Consider the following 22,120-nt stretch of genomic DNA (forward strand, 5'->3'; position numbering starts at 1 on the left):
TCCTATTTAAGAGCTGCGATCTTGTCAGTGGAGCTTTTGCCACACTTGTATTTTTGTTAAATAATATATCATTGTACAATTAAAGGAGAAAAAACACTATTCTATTACTATTCCTTATTTTCTCCTATACTATTTTATAGTCTAGAAATGGTAATATAGAAATAATATTTTCAAATTTACATCATGTTGCGGTCTTATTCGTTGCAAAAATGCAAAGTTCGAATCAATATTGCCAATTTAACAACTTTCTGTATTAGCTTTGTACATTTTGCACCAGTGAACCCCTGTTTCATAATTTATTTTATCATTATTTATGGAAATGAAAGGAATGTTTATTTACAAAGGTTATTTATTTAATAAACCCGAGTAATATTTTTTCTTATGACCAATGTCTTTTATGGTTTTGTCCCTATGTAATTAAAAATATTTTCATAAATCTTTTATATTTATTTTGATAATTAAAGTATAGGTAACCATCATAAAATCTTCGCATTTTTTAGAATACCTATTTACGAATTCGGATTAGCAAAAAATCTGATAATGAGTTGGCGACACTATGCTAAATTACGTACGTATTCTGGTAGAATGGTATGAATCATGTATGTTCGTATGGTTGACATATGTATACTGTATAATCGTGACAATACGAAACGTGAAATGTGATTTAATGAAGTGATTACTGAAACTTTCTTTATAATTTAAAATACAATATTCGATCTATCAAAGTTAGGCTGATGGTGATTTTTAATATATTAAAATTAACACTTCCTGACTAAGAAGTATGATAAGAAAGTAAGCATTTACGTAAATATCAGATTCCGGAACAGTTTCTGCTATTGTATTTAGTTTTATCCGTAATATGTGAAAGAAACTCAAATAGTTTCTAGTACGTGTATGAAAAATTATTAGTTGTAGATAGATATTTTCACTTTTATTCATTTATTTATTTATTTATTTTTATAATAACTGTACCAACTGTAATATTTTAAGTGAACTCCAGTAAACACGAAACAAGTTGAAACTTGATTTTATATTTCGATCACTTGGTACTATTGGAGTAACTATTTAAAAGAAAAATCAATATGGAAACAGATCTATCTTTCTTTTATGATGAAACAACTGCTACTTCACAATCTGTTATAACATCCCAACTGCTGAGTGATGGTTTAAATCAGAAAGAATTAAAATTTGAGGAAGAAAGTCTGATTCGAGAAGAAAAAAGGCCACATGATAAAAACTTACTAGAGATATCCGAACAAGTTGAACCTAACCACAGTAACCCCTGCCATGGATATTTACGTTTGTTTGCCGATTGCTGCTCGTGGTTCAGCGATTGTTACAATTTTTGCTTCCAAAATTGTCTTAGAAATAATAATCCTGGAATTCATTCAAGTACAGAATGTAATTCGTGCTGTTTTGGTGTTGAAAACTGTCAAGCCGAGTGCAGCGATATGGGACTCTGTGATATTGTGCATGTGTGTTGCGATGGTGAATGTTGTAATAATTGTTTAGATTGTTGTTCATGTTTTTTAGAATGGTGTAGTCTTTTTACAAGTTGTATCGGCTAAGTAATAGTAGTTATTTACTTATATAATAATCTAATTTACCTTAAATGCTATCTTAATAGAGACAATTATAGATTTTCACAAGTACAAAAATATTTAGCAGCATGCATTATGAGAATGCAACTGACCATACAGTCAAAATAATAGGTACATTACGCGTACTTTCATAATACCTATACTTTTATGTTCATTTTACTGGATTCTATTTCACTCGTATTTTTGTCGTGTAACACCTATTTCCTCCTTTTATGAAGTTGTTAAATTTAAAATTAAAAACTTATAAGCCTTCTTTGATTTAAATTGAACTCAAAATGAATAGAATATAATATGATAATCTCAGATAAATCAAAATAATATAATATAAAATAATAATAAAGTATTCTCTACTTGGTTTTATGGTTCTTATGTAGGTAGGTACTTAGTGAGTCACTGGTATAGCCGAATCTTATCAATAAGGTCATCCATAAATGTCTAAATGTATATATAATATAAATATAAAATTACTATTTAGTTATAACATATTCATTTTGTATATTAGTTTGTAAGTTGATATAGGTAAGTTTAGTCTTAATATATAAAAATTCCATGTCACGATGCTCGTTTACGTCAATATCTCGTTGTTTAACAGACTCCAATGATTTTTTGTTAATAATGTATATTAAAAAATAATCTAAATTTAGCTTGAAGCAGGAAATAGTTTTTAATTTTATTAAAAATAACTCAGTTCGTGGTGACACCGGTTAAAAAGAAATTTGCCGAGTCAGCTGTTATAATAAAATATTTTGATTATTTTAAAAATATAACTACAAATTACGTACTGCTTATGCGTAACTCTATGTTGAAATAGTATTAAATTATCCTTAATGTAAATTATATATCCATGGCAACCCTTGCAACTTTCAATTTTCTACTATCGTTATCACTTCGTTAATTTTCTACTATACCTACTAAATCTACTATTTTTATTTTTTTTCAATGCATTAATATTCATTCAATATAGTGTATTGTTTATTTTTTTTACTTTTCAAAAGAAATAAGACTTCAGTGTGATTATTTTGTATACATTTATTAGTTAACCAATTAGAATGTTTTTTAAATTTTTATCAAGATAATAAAAACTGTGAACTGATAAGAACAGAACTAGTAGAATATAAGTTTATTATCTCAAAGACAAATTATAGTTTTAACTTTACTCGAGTGATTGTGAACAGTCATATAATAATCAAGTAATTATTTTCATGTTTTTACATCGAAGCTAAACTGTAGTTATTAAAAAATAAACCAGTGCTAAAAAATTCATAAATTTTTTTTACTTTGCAGTGCAAATACCTAACCTACGTAATTAATTAATCATGCTTCCGCATTGAGACTTTATAATTTGAAATTGGAACAGTTTGTAAGAGTATGTAGGTAAAGGGTACCCACTAATCGTGCCCAAATAAATAAATAAATAAATAAATACTTACTATGGTCAGCGGGTACTCTTTACCTACATACTTTAAATTCTATCTACAATACAGTCTTCTACAGAAATTAGGTACAAAAACTTTAAATTCAATTCTATCTTCTGCAACGTATATTGAAATACTTATCTATTTTTAAAAATGCAAGCTAATAAATCTGTGATTACTGCTCAACCCTCTGATCCATCTGAATCAGTCATCACTTCTCAACCAGTCAGCACTGGGTTTGATATGGATGATCCAGAATCTTTACTGCAACAAGAAAGGGAGCAGGAGGAAGAAAGAAAAAGGCAAGAAGAAGAAAGGAGGAGACAAGGCACATGGGATGATGAAGATCCATTGACAGAGTGTTGCCTAATTATTCCTGATGATCAGGATACATACTTTTGTCTTCGTTGGTTATCTGATTGTTGCATATGGTTCAACAACTGCCACAATCAATGTTTTCAGGATTGGGCAAATTGTTTAAGCCGTTGTTGTGAAGGGGACAAAGAGAATGCTGATATTGGACAGAGTAATGAAGGTTGTTGTGATTGCAATTGTTGCGAAGGGGATTGTTGTGATTGTAATGGTGATTGTTGTGATTGTGATGGGGATTGTTGTGATTGTGATGGGGATTGTTGTGATGCCTGTGGAGACTGCTGTAATATATTTTCATCTTGTGATGATTAACTTTTTTTATCATTCCATTTAGAATATCTTACTCTTTGTCTCAAAAAATTTTGTACAAATATTTACCTTGTTGTGGCCTCATATTAATGCTACTTAATTATTATAAATCTATTATAAAAAAATTATGACAATAATTATAAATCAAATACTTTATTCAATATACCTCATGAATGCATTCATAGCAAACAGTTTGTAGTAACTGTTATATTTATAATTCATTAAATTTTATTTATTTATTTTTAAGACAACATACAGCCTGATTCAATCAATACATAGTCAAATTACATTTATGTTGAACTACAAATAGTTCTCAAATTTGCATAATTACACAATCTGTTTTTATATATATGCAATAAAAAAGTTACAAAGTTATAAATTTTGTTAACACAGTTACAATTGAAACAGTATAAATCAGAGGTGGCCGACTTAACTAAATCCAAGATCTACTATTTACTGATGAAACCCTGTGCAATCTACCAATTACATACTTTTTGAAATATGAAATGAATCAACATACTTCAATACACAATTATGTAGTACATATTGTAGTATTTTTTATTTTATTAAGAGAGAAAACATAAAACTGAAATTTATTTTTAGTAACGTATTTATTTATATTAGTGTGAATCACGATCGGCCACCCCTTGTATAAATCATTATTTATTTATTTATGTAACATATATAATATATGTTATAATACTATTATTTTTGACTCAATTCTGTGGTGCTATTTTTCTAAACTTATATCTTGACCTAATATTTTAATTTGATTGTTTCGCAAAATTAGTTTTATGAACCAATTATAAACTAAATTTAAATTTTACTAAATTTTAATTTAAATCTATTAGAAATATAGTTTAGATTGGTCCTGTTCATAAAGATTTCACTGTGGTATCAAATTGAATTTTTAATTTTGGAGAAAGGTTTAGAGAAATGATAGCTCAGAATCGATCTCAATGTTTGTTTTTATAATTAAATGCTCTCAAATTTTTACTATTTATATTTTTCATGTGTATTAATATTTAATGTATATATTATCAACATAAATATATGCATGACATTAAAAATAAAATATTTTTATGGGAAATGCTTCATTTTTGTATTATGTACAGACAAGCAGGTAGTAATTTAATAAAAATGTTATGAAGCTAAGTACTAAAAATAATGTTCCAGAGTATTATTAATTAAGTATTAATTATCAATGTTAATAATGTAATGTTACAGTGTAAATAAGTTACTATTATTTTACTAATTATATTACTTATGTTTTTTTTTTTATTTGATACAATCCATATATGAATAAATAAAATATTATTATTCATATTTAAATAGATATGAAAATTTACGAACATTTCTGTGTTTATAATTTAAAATTAAAAAATGAAGTATGAATCGTCTGAAATAAGCTACAAAGATATATTTATAGTATAACAACTGTTTATAATATAAGCAAATGATAGGATATCACTGAATCTTACTAGACATATAATGGTGCTAAAATGAGTACATGAGTACTAGTGGTCATAGAGTATTGATAATTATTAATTCCATTTATTTCCAGTATGCCATAAGAGCGAAATAGAAGTACACATAATGGCTTCTTAAGTGCATAGATTACTGAACATTTTTCTAGACTGCTGCCCCCTTTAGCTCAATGCTGTTACTATAAATTATAAATAAATAGCTAACACCCCCATTAGTTTCTGCATTCGCTATAGTCTTATGAGACAAAGATTTTTTTTCTTTTTGATGGGTGGAAATGCAATGGTAACCCCATCTGCGCTAACCGGATACGTTGGCGGAGCACCAGTGAAGGGTGATAGATGAGAATGAAAACAGCTCAGTTAGCCCATCATGATGAACTCATTAGGAATTAACCATGATAGTTTCCAGGGGGAACCGCGAGGAGCTCAACCTGGTTGGATATATTGCTAGCAATGGGATTCTTAGTCTGCATTACTAACAATCCCTTTCCCCCCGTGAGACAAAGATGTTAGGTTTATAGTGATTTATTTGAGGTATGGCAATACCAAAGGCTCTTGTAGAGGCGATATTATCTCGTTCGAATTTATACCCTATTGCACTTGAAGGAAAACTTGAAACAAAAAAATACTATCCAACCACCCGACTCGTGTTATAGGTACAGGGTACAGTCAACACAGAAGTCGATTAACACAACTTTTAAAATATAGGTATATATACCTATAATTTGACGTTTTAAATTGTCCGTCCAATTGTGCCACCAATATTGAAAAAATGTTTAAATGTTTTAGAAATCGCGATGTGTTAATCGACATTTTCTGCTTTTTCTTACTTATTTTGGAATTTTACATTAACATTTTTGCTATCAAATTCCAAATTCACAGTGATCGCTTAACAAGAATATTGTTGTAAAATTGTTTTTAAAAGCTGACAGATAATTGTGACAATACCTACTTCATTGTGAACACTCATAAGTGTAGAGTACAGAGAATTGACCCCAGTGATTATGTTAGAAAATTAGTCATAATAATTATACTATTGTGCCAAATTTATTTATAGAATTTATATAGTTATTAGGTACTTATATATTTTTTTATTACTATGCTACATCATTAAAGCATCATAGTTATAAATATTGCATATTTTATTGAAAATTACATTTCTGTGCCTAACATTTAAATTTTTAAATTTGGAATACTATAAGTTCTATGTGAAATTTATTGTTACGCAAAAATTATCGAATTATATTATTTATAAAGTAAAAATTTGTTTTTCTTCTTTCTAAACTAATTAATATTAAAAATAATCAACTCAGTTTTGACTATGGGAATATGAGAGCTTTAGTCATCAAAAATAGAAGCCCATACCTAATTACTTTCTTGTTGGGGGAAGGGATAGTTAGTGATGCGGACTATCAGTCACATTGCTAGCAATATACCTTATCAGGTCGACCTCCACGTGGTCCCCCCTGGAAATCATTGTGCTGAATTTCATCATCACTTATCACTCCTCACTGGTGCCTCGCCAGCGTATACCGTTAGCGCAGACGGGGTTACCAATACAATATCATCCATTGAAAAAAAAAACTACTTTCTTGTAGGTACATCGTTACCTACTAACCAGTAATAAGTTTACATTTAAAAATGTCCGCTTTGTATGTGTGTAATTGCCCCAAATAGTAAATCAATATAGGTATTTGTAGTAATTTATTTTATTAAATTAAATAAATTATATTATTATGTACATAATTATAAAATCATTGATATGAAATATATTTGTTTCTTAGATCACATCACTCATTAAGTAATAAAATTTTAATTATTTCAAATATAAACTGTTGATTCAGTAATAATAAAATGAAATATAGGTATTAATTCTACAAATATAATATTCGAAAGATGTTATACAAAAATATTCCATCGATTTGAATGTAATTTAATACCCGTTTTATCTCAACGCGTTTAAACTCATGGATTACTAGTAATAAAGTTAATAATGAGTAAACTTGGTAATAAGAATTGTAGATAAATAGGTAAGTAGAAATTGTATCCAAGCTGCTTGTTATCTGATGATCTTCGTAGAATATGGTCGGAGATAATAATGGCTGACTTCCTGGTAATAGGTAGGTATAAAAAACACAACAAATAGTTTCCGGAACTGTTTAATTCACAACTAGCACAAATAGTACACATAAAATGACTAGACAACGATAAAGTAGCTGAAATTGTTCTAAGAGTATTATAGACATCGATTAAGATAGGTATTATAATAGTAAGACTTGTGACTACAGTCTGCGCGTTGTAGCACAATACAGGTGACAGATCAATAAAACTACACAAAAAGGAATTACTACAGCATTAATTACGAATTCTACAAAACACTCGATCGTGTACGTTCTCATTAAATTGTATTTAAACAAATTATAAGTCGATTTTAACTCAAAAATGCTCAACGCGAAACAACTGTTTTAAGTCTACCCAAATATTTACTGTCACCCCGCACTATGTTACAACTTTTTAACGCATAGAATATATCAATCTTTCAATCTCTTTTGTAGATAATAAATTAAGTAAACAATAAAAATAAATAGTAGAATATATGTAAATTAATTAATAGATAAATAAATAAATTATTGGCAATGTATATGAACTTACCAAAGTAGAATATTTGGGAAACACACGACAGTCGTTACAAAAAGTATAGGAAAATAAACACATATTAATTTCGATATTGTTTACATTTTAACATCTCGTCATAGTCGTAGAATACTGACTGATCTTTATATGTAATATTCGTCAGATCCGTCAGTATTCTACGACTATGACGATCTAAGTCTCAAAGACTGAAACAGAATTTATAGTATAAATATTGGTAGTTGAACTATAATGAAAAATATGTGGTTTTAAAATAATAAGACTAAGCACGTACAAATTAAACTATGTATCAATTATTTCTACTAAATACTTAGTTTACTCTATTTAATTTCTCTCTATTTTGGTGTTCAACATGTAGACTTTTTTGGACAAAACTGGAAGCTACTAAGCCCCTGATTTATTTACCCCGCGTCTAGTAAACTACAAAAAAAAAAAAAGATATAAATAGAGATGATTGTTTTCCATTTGCTTTATAATAACGGTATACATTTTTCTACGGTGTTATCTGTGTCATACGCATCATACTATATCGTGAAGAGTATAGTTGAGTTAAAGTTATTCTCTCTATGGACCTATATTTTGCGATGATACTGTATATTATAAAAGCCCACAATAGCGTCTTATACATAGTTATGACACAAAACAAGGGCTATAACTAGTAGGTAAGTATTTATTAACAAAATAACATATTAAAATATCAAATTATAGCAATACATAGGTATATATTTAAACTATCTGTGGGTGTAGTTGATATGTGCATATTTCCGTTATGAGCTTTTTTTTAAGCTGAATGACACTGTTTTCTTTTACCGGTCAAAGAGGAGAGAATTCTTAGTAATAGGAACTACTTGCCTCATTGCTAGCAATATACCCTATTAGATTGAGGGGAAAGGGATTGTTAGTAATGGAGAGTGAGAATCCCATTATTAGCAATATACCCAACCAGGTCGGCCTCCTCGCGGTTCTCCCTGGAAACTATCATCGTTAATTCCTGATGAATTCATCATGATGGACTAACTGGCCTGTTTTCATTCTCACCTATCACCCTTCACTGGTGCTCCGCTAGCGTATCCCGTTAGCGCAGGCGGGGTTGCCATACCATTTTCACTAATAAAAAAAAACCTATTAGATTGACCTTCACGCGGCCCCTTTGGCCTGTAAACCGTCATGGTTCATTCCTAGTGATAGACCAACTAACCTCGCCTAAGGTAGGTTTATCATTCCATTTCCACCCATTTAAATACATCTTAGAAACATTAACTGCTAACATTGTAGTAAGTCATCTAATTTAGTTTACATAAATACCTATAGGCAGGTAGAAGGTATATGTCTATTCTAAATTTACTAACATATATTTAATGAAATACTAATTCATAAGTTTCAAGTTTCTATTATGCCTTAAATAAATTTAATGTTGGTCTTATTCAATCTATGTTAGCTGAACTTAAACCAGAAATTTTTGAACATCTCTGTAAATTATTGATACCCATTAATTCTTCTCTTTCCGCGTCTAGGGAAGGTAAATAAAGTTTTGTTTGAGAAATCAGTTCAGGGTACAATAGGACTGATATACCTGAAGAAGGTAAAAGCCCTTAGAATAATATAAAAAAAAAAGTTTCTATTATGCTGTTATAGTATATATCAGGTACTTATGAAACACTAATATTATATATTTTTTTATTTATAATTAATTTATTTATTATACTTTGGTATATTTTCGACAATATTGGTGGTATATTTATTTTTACACAATGTTTAATCATCTAATGGTCGCGGGTTCGATTCCCGTGCAATAAAAACGTTTATCTTCATGAGTATGCATGTTTTTATTTGTAAATGTTGCCTATATTATTGTATGAATGAATGAGTATGCTTTATTTGCATTATACAATATAGGTAATGAACAAGACAATTTACAAACACAACGATACAATTGTACAAGTGCAGTAAGGCGGTCTTATTGCTGAGAGCAATAAGATTATAAGTTATTGTGTGATATTCACAAAAAGCGTAACTATGACTAACACTTGTCTAGTATGCATATTATAAGCTTTGCTTAGATTGGAACTAGATGGCGCTGTGATATGTTCAGTACTGTTAAAAACACCAGTAGTTGGCTACGTTATTTCATATTAAAGGTTTCGGGTTCTAGTTTTTTTATTTTTTTATTTGTAAATTACTTATAGTTCGTTTTGATTACAAATTACTATTATGCAGCGTTGGCGAAGTGACTAATAAATTTAAACTAATGCACTTTCGAAATATTATTGCAACTATTAGAGTTTTTTTTTAATGAATGATATGGAATAGTAACCCCACCCGCGCTATCGGTATACACTGGCGAGGCACCAGTGAAGAATGATAGGTGAGGATGAAGCAGGTCAGTTAGCCCATCGTGACGAATTCAACAAGAATTGTTCACGATGGTTTCCAGGCGGAACCACGTGGAGGTCGACCTAAGAAGGTATATTGCTAGCAATGGGGCTGTCAAACTCCATTGCTAACAATCCTTTTCCTCCTACTATTAGAGTATTTAGTTACATATTGATTGTAAAACATCTCCATATCCTAACTGCGGTTGCCAGGGGGAAGGGATTGTTAGTAACGGGGAGGTTAGTCCCCATTGCTATCAATATACCTTATCAGGTCGACCTCCACGCGGTTCCCCCTGGAAACTATCGTGACTAATTTATCGTTGAATTTGTCACGAGGGACTAACTGACCTGCCTTTTCATCCTCACCTATCACCTCTCACTGGTACTCCGCCAGTGTATACCGATAGCGTAGGCTGGGGTACCATGCCATTTTCACTCATTAAAAAAAAATAAAAAAAACTGCAATTGCCAATCCCCTGCCAAGTGTGGCAAACTACTGGCAAAACCACCTTAGGGGGAGGCTTATGTACATCAGTGGACAGATAAAATGATGATGATGATGATTGATGATTGAAAACTTACGTTAAACCACAAGAGTTGCTAAGTTTGGCTTTACACGTACTTCTATACTACGCTACGACTCACAAGACGTTTATGAACAAGATGGCGTATGGGTGATATTTTAATTTTGCTTAGATTTTTTCAATTTATATATTCACGTACAAAAAGTTTTTTTTTTCATAATTTTTAATTATTAAAAATTTTATATATTGTCCTGTCGTGATCACGACGTGGTGCAATCACATCGCCACGTCGGAAATAAAGAAGCAAGTATGTAGGTGCTATTTACCAACAAAGGTTTTTTTTTTATCGCGGTAAGTCCCGATTGTATATTTAAAATATGTGTAAACAACGCGAAAATTAAAAATTACCTAATTCGAAATTTATACTGAATTTAAATAATTTAAAGCTAGGTAGGTAGGTGACTTGTTGAAACAATGTGAAAATTAGTTCAGCTTCTCTAGACAGGTGGCACACGAATTTATCCGTATATGAAGAAGAACTCATGTTTGCGGTGGCGAAAATGTATCTATCGATGGATTCATTTAAAGATGGCACGATAACATTTTAGGTCAGCCACATGTAACATTTATAATAATATGATAATAATACAAATTATACAATCCATTTGGAAGACAATAAATATAAAATGAATATATTAATTAGGTACAAATAGACTAAGAACATCTTAAAGGTACGAGACGGAAAAAAAACATTATTTACACCAAACGTCGCGCACGGGCGCATAAATTATTTTTTACTCACACTGAAAAAATGCGCTGATTTTCCAAACCATGCGCCGTTCAGTATAAATCGTGCTTTACAGTAATGATTGCTAATTTATTTTCTAAGTGATTTTTTTAAGAAATTACTTGAGATTATAATTTTAAACAATATTTTATGGGCACCATGAACTACTTACATATACTCATATAGGCATTCATATTACTTAAGAATTAGAGAGTGGTAAAGGCGGTATGACGTAACAAATTTGATAAATTAACTAATTCAGATAATCAACTTCAATAAGTAATTATTTATTTAAAAAGCTTTAAATGCTATTAATTAAGTATAATAAATATAATTAAAATTCATAATTCATTAGAAGAATGCAGAATTGAAGATAAAACGATACATGCATTTTTTTTTTGTATTTAACTTGTAATATCTAAAGAAACTTTTAAATTACTCCGTTTAATTACATTTAAAAATGTTAATTGAATTATGTGAATAGCATAAAAAGCACAACAAAAATAAATCATTCGTATAGGAAGATTTTAAGTAAAAGTTTTTGTTTATTATTGTTATTTCCTATAATATTTCTATATAGACACCAAATACATTCATAGAAGAAAAAAGAAACAGATGCTTAAAAACTGGTTTTCCTTTTTTTTAGATTTATTATAATCAAATCTTTTTTTACTTTACTAAAAATGTAAATATGTATAATATTACTGTATATATTTAGCTATTTAAACAGCGATTCTAAAATTTAACACGACACGAATACTATTTGAATAATTATATATGAACAAAAAACATTTAACTGGCAAATTAGATTACCCTGTGACATTACTTTCTGATTATAATAGCTTATCTATTACCTACACTTACCGATTTTCATTAATTTACTGTTTTTAATTGATGCTTAAATTCATTTAATAATAAATAAGTGGCAGAAAAGTGTGATATTAAGAAATCTATCGATTTTATATTCATAAAACTGAACAAATTGCACCAATAATATTTGTAAACTTATACTTTGTTAATATAAATTGTTTAAAACATTCAACTAATGTGTACTATTATTTAAAATACATAAGATAAATATGAAAATGTGACATTCATTGTAAATTTGGCGAACATTATAAAATATATTGAAACCACAGATAAAAAAACACACATAAAAAACTCTTTGGTCAAACACACGTGCTTAATTTTTGTAGTTTGTATTGTGTAAACATTAATACTTTGCCGTTACATATCTCTAGTTTTGATTTATATTAAAAAATATTTCTATTTATTTCAATGTAAATTACGAACACTTTCACGTTAATAAATAATAATAAAAAACATTTTTTTTTCTTGATTTTTCTTTCTATAATCACTAAGACTAATAGGTAGTTTATTGTGGAATGTCATGGTAATATCCCTTTAAGTTATATATTTGTCTCTTTTTTATACCTAAATATAGTTAAAGTAAAGGTAAATAGAGAATATATATATAGAATAAATATGTATCAGTATAGAGAGCATTAAATAAATACTATAATAAATAATATGATACTTCAAAAATCCTTATATTTACCAACTCATGTTGGTACCAACATGAGGTTTAACCAGTAAATATTAATTTACTAGTTTAACCTACGAATTACCAATGTACGATTTTTTACAGTAACATATGTATATTTTAACTATGAATATATGAAATATGATACCTTACAGTCACCCTTCCGTAGCATTCAAAACAATTTTAAAATCTAAATATAATACATTTAACATTTTATAAGGTAATTAACACCGAAAACGAAGTGTATTTATTTGGTTGCCTAAGTATCATAGATATAATACGTATAGAACTTGTATTAAACTAATCATTCTTTTTTATTATAAAAACAAAAATTCCAAAGATGAAAATTAAATGTACACAAAAAATTACCCTATCGATGCACTCCGTCATGTGTAAATCGGGCCTTAATCTTAAATATCAGTTTCTTTAAATATATGGCAAGGACTTTCCATGTTGAAATGGATATATCGTGAGTTTGGAGACTCGGCAACTGGTTCCGCTTGGATTTCTGGCTCCTCAGGCTTGGTGTGTTTTGGTGATGATTCTGAATAGAACTCTTGACGGAAGTTGCCTGAAAATGTTATTATTTTATTTATAGGTTGCTGAATTACTTTTATGTTATCATTTATTTTACGATTATAGGTTCGGTTCTTTCTTTCATAATAAACAACCCAACTTTTTTATTATATTTATTATAGAATGGCCAACAAGCTGACGTTTCACATGATGAAAAGTGGTAACCATCGACTATAGACATGAGCAGCACCATGAATATCGTGGAATATGCTGTGATGGTATTTTCCGTGATGTTCATGATGCCCCCATCATTGTTAGATTTAAATATTCTACGTACAGAGTAAAAATATACCATTATGTGTAATCCTCTTATAAAGAAAAATATTGACAAAAATAAAACAAAAATTACTTACAAAAAGCATCTCACAATTACTGCGGAAACATCTAACTGAAATGCAAGAAAACACGAACACAGCGTTACTAATGATGCAACTAGGATGCATAATTCAAAATTGAGTAAAAAAGAGAAAAAAAAAATGCATAAATAGTTATACCATAAATCGAGAAATAAAATGAAAGAACCTGGTTAAGAAGCTCACCTTACGCTAATCACAATAGGATTAGCTTTGGATGACCCGCCGAATTCAATGGTCTGCTCGTGCTGAAGGCGTTATATTAACGTACTAGTACATTTACATCGGCGGGTTATACAAAACAAATCCTATTATGATTTATTTTCAGTGAAATTTTTAATCGCCCAGGTGTCTATTTATTATGTTATCAATTTGAATTATGCATTACTTTCTATGGGTTTTTACGATACTTCAGAAAATAACTACATACGGCATGACATCTAGTAACTACAGATCGAGCGTTGCAAAGCGCTAGTAGCTAGCTTTTAATGATAAGTTATTGAAACGACATATACACGATCTTGTGAATACGCGTTAGTATATATACAAACAATTAATCGAAATCCAGAAACAAGTTTTTAATACATTCCTTTGACGTAATATGAAGAAAATCAATTAAAAATAATAATTAAAAAAAAAAAAAAACAATAATACACATTAGTCTCATTATATGTTTATAACATATGAATATATCAAGTATTGCTTTATTTTTCCTCTATTCAGTAATGCACCACTTATTATTTCTCGATTTGCCCAATGGGTGACTGGTAGAGAACACCGTCCGGTGTTAAGTCCGACAAATGTAAATATAATTTTACTGTGCATTAAAGCTTAAATAAATAAAAACATAATACAAACAAAACAGAACAGAATATCTACGTAATTATTTTCTATTTTTTGTCATAGATAATATGTTACGAAAAAACACGTCAGGCCATTATTTTAAAGAATTAAATGTGAACAGTTAATTTTAACAAATATAAAAGAAAAAAAAACATTAATATGTGCGGAATGTTATATGTTTATTAATGACAAACACACCACAACGTCATCTTCATCATTAAATTTAATACTAGCAGTGCTTCGTGTATTTACAATATTAATATTTCGTTTATAAGGCCTCCTACGTAATCACAGATATATCTTCAATGTAAAATAAAAAAAAAAGATAGTCCAGCAACTGATATTTCTCAGATATCACCAGATATGAAAAAGAACATCTATGTAAAATATAATTGTAAATTAAAACAGATATTTAGTTAAGTTTATAATAAAAAAATTACTATTATGTATGTTAATAATATTAATAATCGTTAGCACTTAAACTTTGTACATAACTTTGTATATATATATATATATATAAAATAATAAGTACGTGCTTTATAAAGTAATCAAGTGCATTGACACTTAGTAGGACTTTGTATATATATAAAATAAATAAATATATATAAAATAATAAGTACGTACATTATAAAGTAATCAAGTGCAAATCTAAAGCGCTATCTGTAGATGTGGAAGAGGCCTTACAAACAATGCAAGATTATAATAATAAACAGTCTTAAATTACAATAATAACTATGAAGATCAACTAAAAATTAATAATTTGGAATATTAAGCGTGGATAAAGAAATATTAGTAAAAATACATACATTAATTTATGATATAATCAATTTATTTTTGGTCAGGAATATTTAATATAAGGGCAGATTTAAATCGCCCCAGTTCACATATATTAGTTGCGAACATATTTAAAATATACAATGAGAATATTTGACTAAACAAACCCTGCGCGTTGTAAAATGATGCGGATGACAGTTCACAATTTGATATTTTTTACTGTAATTTTTTTTATGCAGCTTAGAATGGCAAACAAGCTGACGGTTCACCTGATAGAAAGTGGTAACCGTCGCCTATAGACATGAGCAGTACCATGGACATAACAGAGTACTGTTTCGCCCATGATACCCTCCATGCGTTGCCATTCCTGAGGACTCAGGTATCTAAATTAATAAAATAATAATAATAATATATAATCAGGTAGTAAAATTACTATTATTCTGAGATTATTTGAGTTTAAATCAATTTAATAATATACATTGATACTGATACGTCATTTCTCTATTTTATAACCGTAAATTTTAATTTGATAGATTCCCGAAAGTACTGTTTTATGGACCATCGTAGATAGAGAGATGCTGTTTAGTTTCTCCAAAAGATTACAATAGTAAACTTATAATACAAACAATTACAAGAATTGTTTACACTGAGAAAACAAATCAAATTTAGGTTAAATTTACTTACTTTTTAAAATTTAGTTCATACTGAATATTTTTAGAATGAAATTTTTTCTGTAATATCAAATTGTAATTTAAATGTTCGAGATAGATTTAGAAAAAAACTGCCTCATTTTTAAAATGTTTCATTGAATTTGTCAGATATGTTTGTTTTTTTTTTTTTTCTCTAGTTTCAGTCATCTGCATGATGATATAACGCGCAGAGGTAAGTCAGCACAATAATGATACAGCGCTGTACTGATTTAAAATAAATTTACAAGATGCCAGTGACTAAATGAAGTTAGAAGTCAACAACGAGCCAAATATAATTTTGCCTCATTATATAATGAAGATTATTGAAACAAAAAAAAACAAGAAAAAAAAATTATAGACACTAAAACAAAAGCACCATGGTCACATTTTTATGCAACTTTAAAATCATTAGATCTCATCTCTTGAAACGAAATCTAAGACACGTCTTTGGACAGAAAAGATTGCAGGTAGTCGACAAAATCTTTTTTTAATTAATTATGTAACTTAAAGTATGGAAAAGTAGGTACATTTTAAGTCCAAGAACATGTACCTATTATTGGTTTTAATAGGACTTCCTTAAAATTTGATACTCCTAATAAAGAGTTCTATATCGTATACTTTTCAATTATTTTCAGCGTTCAAGGACACTTTGTGGCAAGTGATTTAAAAAAAAAAAACTATCAAGCCTAATAATGTGACGTTAAAGTTCAATTTTCAATGTACTACTAATTGTAACTATAAAAACAAAAATGATCTTTTAATACAACGGTAACTAAAGCCCTCTTCCACGACATGGTCATTGTTTATAAGGAACGCGGACTAGAAACTTTTGGCGCCAAAGGGTAGCCACCTCAAACACTATTAGCAGTAGACTAGTATCACTGAAATCTAAACTTTAACATCACATTTGTATTTTAATAATAATAAGATAATGTTATTTGGTTTTCGAAATTATATAAACATTCATTGGTCAGCCTTCGTAGACAAGTGACAAACGAAACTATAGGTAGGATCGTTTTCACTATGAGACAGAAAGAGATGGAGAAGTCCTGTTCTTACCAACACGCTATCCGAAACGATTCTATTGATGGACTCATTTCCCACGTATCTGAGCGACATAGATTCGTTTGCCACTTGTCTCGAGAGGTTGTTTCAAGTCCTTGACATCTTGAATTTGTCGCCGGTTTTAAAAATGATTTCTAATCGTAAAAACCATTTTGTATTCACATTCTTAAGCCAATTATATCTAAATTATAATACCAAAGATATAAAAACGTTTTTAATACACTATGTGTTCTGGAAACTTAGGAGACGCTAATTAGTTATGTGAGAATTATATGCGCAACTCTTTGGATGTGAAGAGATCCTTTATGCGAGATTTCTGAACGAGATTTTAAATATATTATATTTTCCTTTATTGTACTAAATAACAAAACTTGAATATTTGGGTCGATTTTAATGAACCATTTCTCTAAACCTATCCCATATCTTAATATTTATTTATATGCTTTTGTACATTCACTTATAGGTATATATATAGGTTGTAACAAAAATGTACACAGGCGGACTTATCCCTTATAGGGATTTCTCACAGTCAACCTTGAGAACCCGAAAAAAGCGTCTATAGCATTTGTATATATAGCTTAATATTTTAATTTTATCAATTCGCATAATTTCTATTTTATGGGCCATCATAAACTAAATTTATAATAATTTTAAATAGATTTAACCATTAGAAATTTAGTTTAGATTCGTCCTTAGAACAAAGATTTTGATGTGATATCAAATTGAAATTCGAATTTAAGAGATAGGTTTAGAGATTTGACGTCATAAAATGGACCCCATTATTGTCCTTTGTGTATTTTTTTTTGTGTGTGAAAAAAAAAATAATAATATGTATATAATGATATTTGAGATTACTCTCCTTACCCTGCAATTTAAAGTTTCAATCCTCACATTTTTAATAGACGTCTCTTTTTCATTATGTAGGTACATCACGTTTTTGATTATCGAATTTCTAAAATAATAATCTTAAAGAATACCAAGAAAAACTTAACAAAAATGAGTAAATAAAAAGAAAAATACATAAAATAATCAAGTGAAAATTGGATGAAGCTTTTAGCTCGTATTTGCACTCGATGCCACTAGAAGATAAAACGAATCATTATTTCAAATCATACTTTTATATTTTGATGATTACTTTTATTTTTAAGTTATTTCAATTAAAAAAACAAAACTTCTTTTATTACCAGTTTGTCTTCAGTACATCTTATGACATATTTCTAAAATTAAGTTTAGTTCTAAATTTGAATTTGGCGCGTATAATTAAATTTGTGCATACCAATTTTGTACCCATACACGGAACTTCGTTTTATGTCTTTCATAAGTGAACAATAGGGTTGGGTTATATATAGCAATATCTATATATTTTAATTACAATATGTATATACTGGTGCAATAACGAATATGTTAAAAATCTTTTATCCAAAAATTAATATTGGATAATAGACTTTTAACATATTAAAAAATAGATATTCAATCGATATGTGCGATACGAAATGGGCGATGACCTTTTTTTGCTATCAATGTCCCAAAGAGCCCAATTTATAGATATCGAATCGGTATCCATATAAGCCATGGTCAGTGATCGATAAAAGATGTTCTACATACATTTTTTTTATACAACTTAGAATCGCAAACAAGCTGACAGCCCACTTGATGGAAAGTGGTAACCGTCGCCTGTAGACATGAGCAGTACCATGGACATAACAGAGTATACTATTTCGCCCATGATACCCCCCATGCGTTGCCATTCCTGAGGACTCAGGTGTTATTCCTCCGTACCCAGTAAATTCACTCCATATCCCACCCATCAAACCGAAACACAGCCATGCAAACACAACTGCTTTAGGGTTGAAACCCTATTCATCATCCTTACTGATGATGATTATAAAAAAATATATGTGAAAGTGTGTTTGTCCAGTACTATGAAATTTGGTATACAGGTACAAAATATGATGGCGAAAGACAGGATATTTTTTATTCCAATCACTGAAAATATCTCGGCCATGCGGACGAAGTCGTCAATAAAAACTAGTATAGACTGGTAAGATTTTGCTCCACAAAAAATAGCCGTTTCAATCGTGATATACTAGTCGTAAATAAGGGTTCGTCACTGATGGAAATCCTATTGAATGAAAGAACCATTATCAAAATTGGTTTAAAATTGAAAAATATTGCCAGAAAAAATATAAAGATAATGAGAACAGCTTTTTGTTAAAAATGTCTCAAATTACACAGAACCACGTTTATACCTTCTCGTGACGAGGAGTGCATTATAAAAAAAAGAAAAAAAATATAGTAGTACACAATAATCCTATAATAATAACCGCTTGAGCAGCACTAGACTAGATTTTCGATAAGCATTTGGTATTTGTTCTATATTTAATAATAGCACAATTCAAAGTATGTACCTATATATTTATATACTAATATTTATTTACTAAATCATATACGTTAAGATGGAGGGAGCCTCGAGTGTCATAAACTGGTAAAAAGTCAAGCAAACGTCACTTACTGCCGACTGAATATGACAGTTATTTTTTTTTAATAAAAGAAAGCGCGCCATTTTTCAGTGTTGCAAGTAATTAAAAATTCCCACGACCGGGTGGAATTTCTAAATTTGGAATAGAAACTTTTTTTCGCGTAATATAATTTAGATTTTAATGCACATATTGTATACTACAAGTTAGTATATATATATATATATATATATATATATATATATATATATATATATATATATATATATATATATATACACAATGTCTGCTACTTTTAATAATTCTGATAACGAATATATATTTTAAATATATTCATAGATGCCAATCAGAGTAATATATGATATAAGCATCACTTTGCTCCATTTACCGCGTCATTATAAATATAGAGTAAAAAAAAAATTATTGGATTTATTTTTCTACTTAACTTTACAATACCTATTTATGTACACACAAAGAAAAAATGATTTGCCAAAAACTTGACCTGTTTTTGGCAAATCATTTTTATGGAGACGCTTTATCTGGGAATTTATAATCTAAGATAATGATGTCAATTATCTATAGTAAAGTGATCCATTTGATTGATACTTTTTTTTATAAAGAATTGGTCATCGAATAAAACAAATTACTTATAGCAACACTCTTGGAATTATTAATAAATCTGATTACTACAACGAAATTATAATACATAGATATTATATATAGATATAATATAGATAATATCTATATATCTATCATCTGTGGTGATATTGATTCATTATCGTCTTACTCCACCACTGAAATTGAATACTTACCCGAGAGAAATTTGGATCAAAATTATATAAAAACTATATATCTTATCTTAAATATGTATTGCAGATTTTTTATTATAATTGTGTATATTTACTGACAGATGTGTACGTAAAATGGCCACATTAAATGTTTCATAAAAAAGCAGTAGTATTTAATTTGTCAATTGTGATTATCATACCACTTACGAAACAAAGAAATAACTGTTACAGTTTTCTACAAGAATCTACAAAATGGTGATACGTCAAAGTACATGCAACAGAATTATTAAAGAAACAATGTGTCAAGTAATTTTAGCAATTTAGCAGATTCTCGCAGAAATTTATCAAATGATTAAATTACTTTGGGTTTTTTATTAAACACCCAAAATGGCCATTTTAGACCGGATCAAATCCACACATCTGGGGCACCATGATCATCAATGATTCAAATAAGAAAAAAATATATGGAAAACCAACATATTATATGAGGAACTATTAACATATTATATAGGTAACATTTTTTAAATATAAAATAAAAATTTATGATAAAAATACCTCAACCAATTCTTTTACCCTTTCGAAGGATAATAACCTATCGAATTACCTATTTTAATAACCTATTTTAAATTTGATTAAACCGCTTGCATTGACTTAACATACCATCAGCTCCATTTCATATACATGGAAACTGATATCGACTAGTTGAAACCATTAAGGTGGTTGATCACTAAACAAAATTAGACACGAAATTCTAGATGGCGCTAGAATCGAGACTTATAATTTTTGTTGATTATCTTGTAATTAAACATAATTCGAGGCAAAATTTCACAATTGGCGAGTAATTTTATTTATTTTTTACCGATATAGTAATAATTTATCATAATTTTTGTCTTTATTCTCTTGTATTGTACAAATTAGTAAAAAAACACATACATAGTAGGAAACATTGCGATTGTGTGAATTATAATTCGTTTAGAAAAAGTTCACGTATTATCTGTTACTTAACATTCATGCATAATAATAAAAACCACTCGCCAATTTAAAAATTTTACTTTAAATTATCTTTAAATTATAGAATAATAACAAAAATCACAAGTCCCGATTCCAGCGCCATCTAGAATTTCATGCCCGGTTTTTTTAGTGACCAGCAACCTTAATAATAAATTTAATGGTAGAATATAACTAGTATACTTTAAATGTAGAGTAGAATTTAAACAATATTTCCGAATATACTGATACTTTAAACACTCATGCTAAGACACTCATTAGATAATCAGAGGTACAAAATAGCCACTTTAGATGAAGTATGATTACTATCATTCATTTCGTATATCCGACCGAGTCCAATAGGTATCTCGCGTCGAAGAGGTACTATTAAAGTACTAGTATTTTAATTGGTCGGGTTATACGAATATAAAATGCGTTTTAGTCCCTCAGAAAACCTTATTAGTAAAAAAACATTTAACCTACGCAACGCGGATTTATTTAAG

General features: G+C 28.9%; 1 protein-coding gene and 1 long non-coding RNA gene across 2 annotated transcripts in view; one reads left to right on the forward strand and one right to left on the reverse strand.

The window, feature by feature from the left end:
• Positions 1–540: 540 nt before the first annotated feature.
• On the forward strand, positions 541–6,441 carry LOC113514302 (uncharacterized). Its single transcript, XR_008253075.1, has 3 exons — positions 541–792; positions 991–2,971; positions 3,086–6,441. It is a non-coding gene; the product is annotated as an uncharacterized LOC113514302 (long non-coding RNA).
• A 6,223-nt stretch (positions 6,442–12,664) lies between these two features.
• Positions 12,665–22,120, reverse strand: part of LOC113510525 (inositol polyphosphate-5-phosphatase A) — a 36,397-nt gene continuing 26,941 nt past the window's right edge. Inside the window, exon 13 of the mRNA XM_052896829.1 lies at positions 12,665–13,636. Coding sequence (XP_052752789.1) covers positions 13,476–13,636 — 161 coding nt within the window. The 3' untranslated portion in view covers positions 12,665–13,475. The remainder of the gene's footprint in view (positions 13,637–22,120) is intronic.

The sequence above is a fragment of the Galleria mellonella genome, unplaced genomic scaffold (assembly GCF_026898425.1).
Source record: "Galleria mellonella isolate WM207_F2 unplaced genomic scaffold, CSIRO_AGI_GalMel_v1 utg35, whole genome shotgun sequence".
NCBI lineage: Eukaryota > Metazoa > Arthropoda > Insecta > Lepidoptera > Pyralidae > Galleria > Galleria mellonella.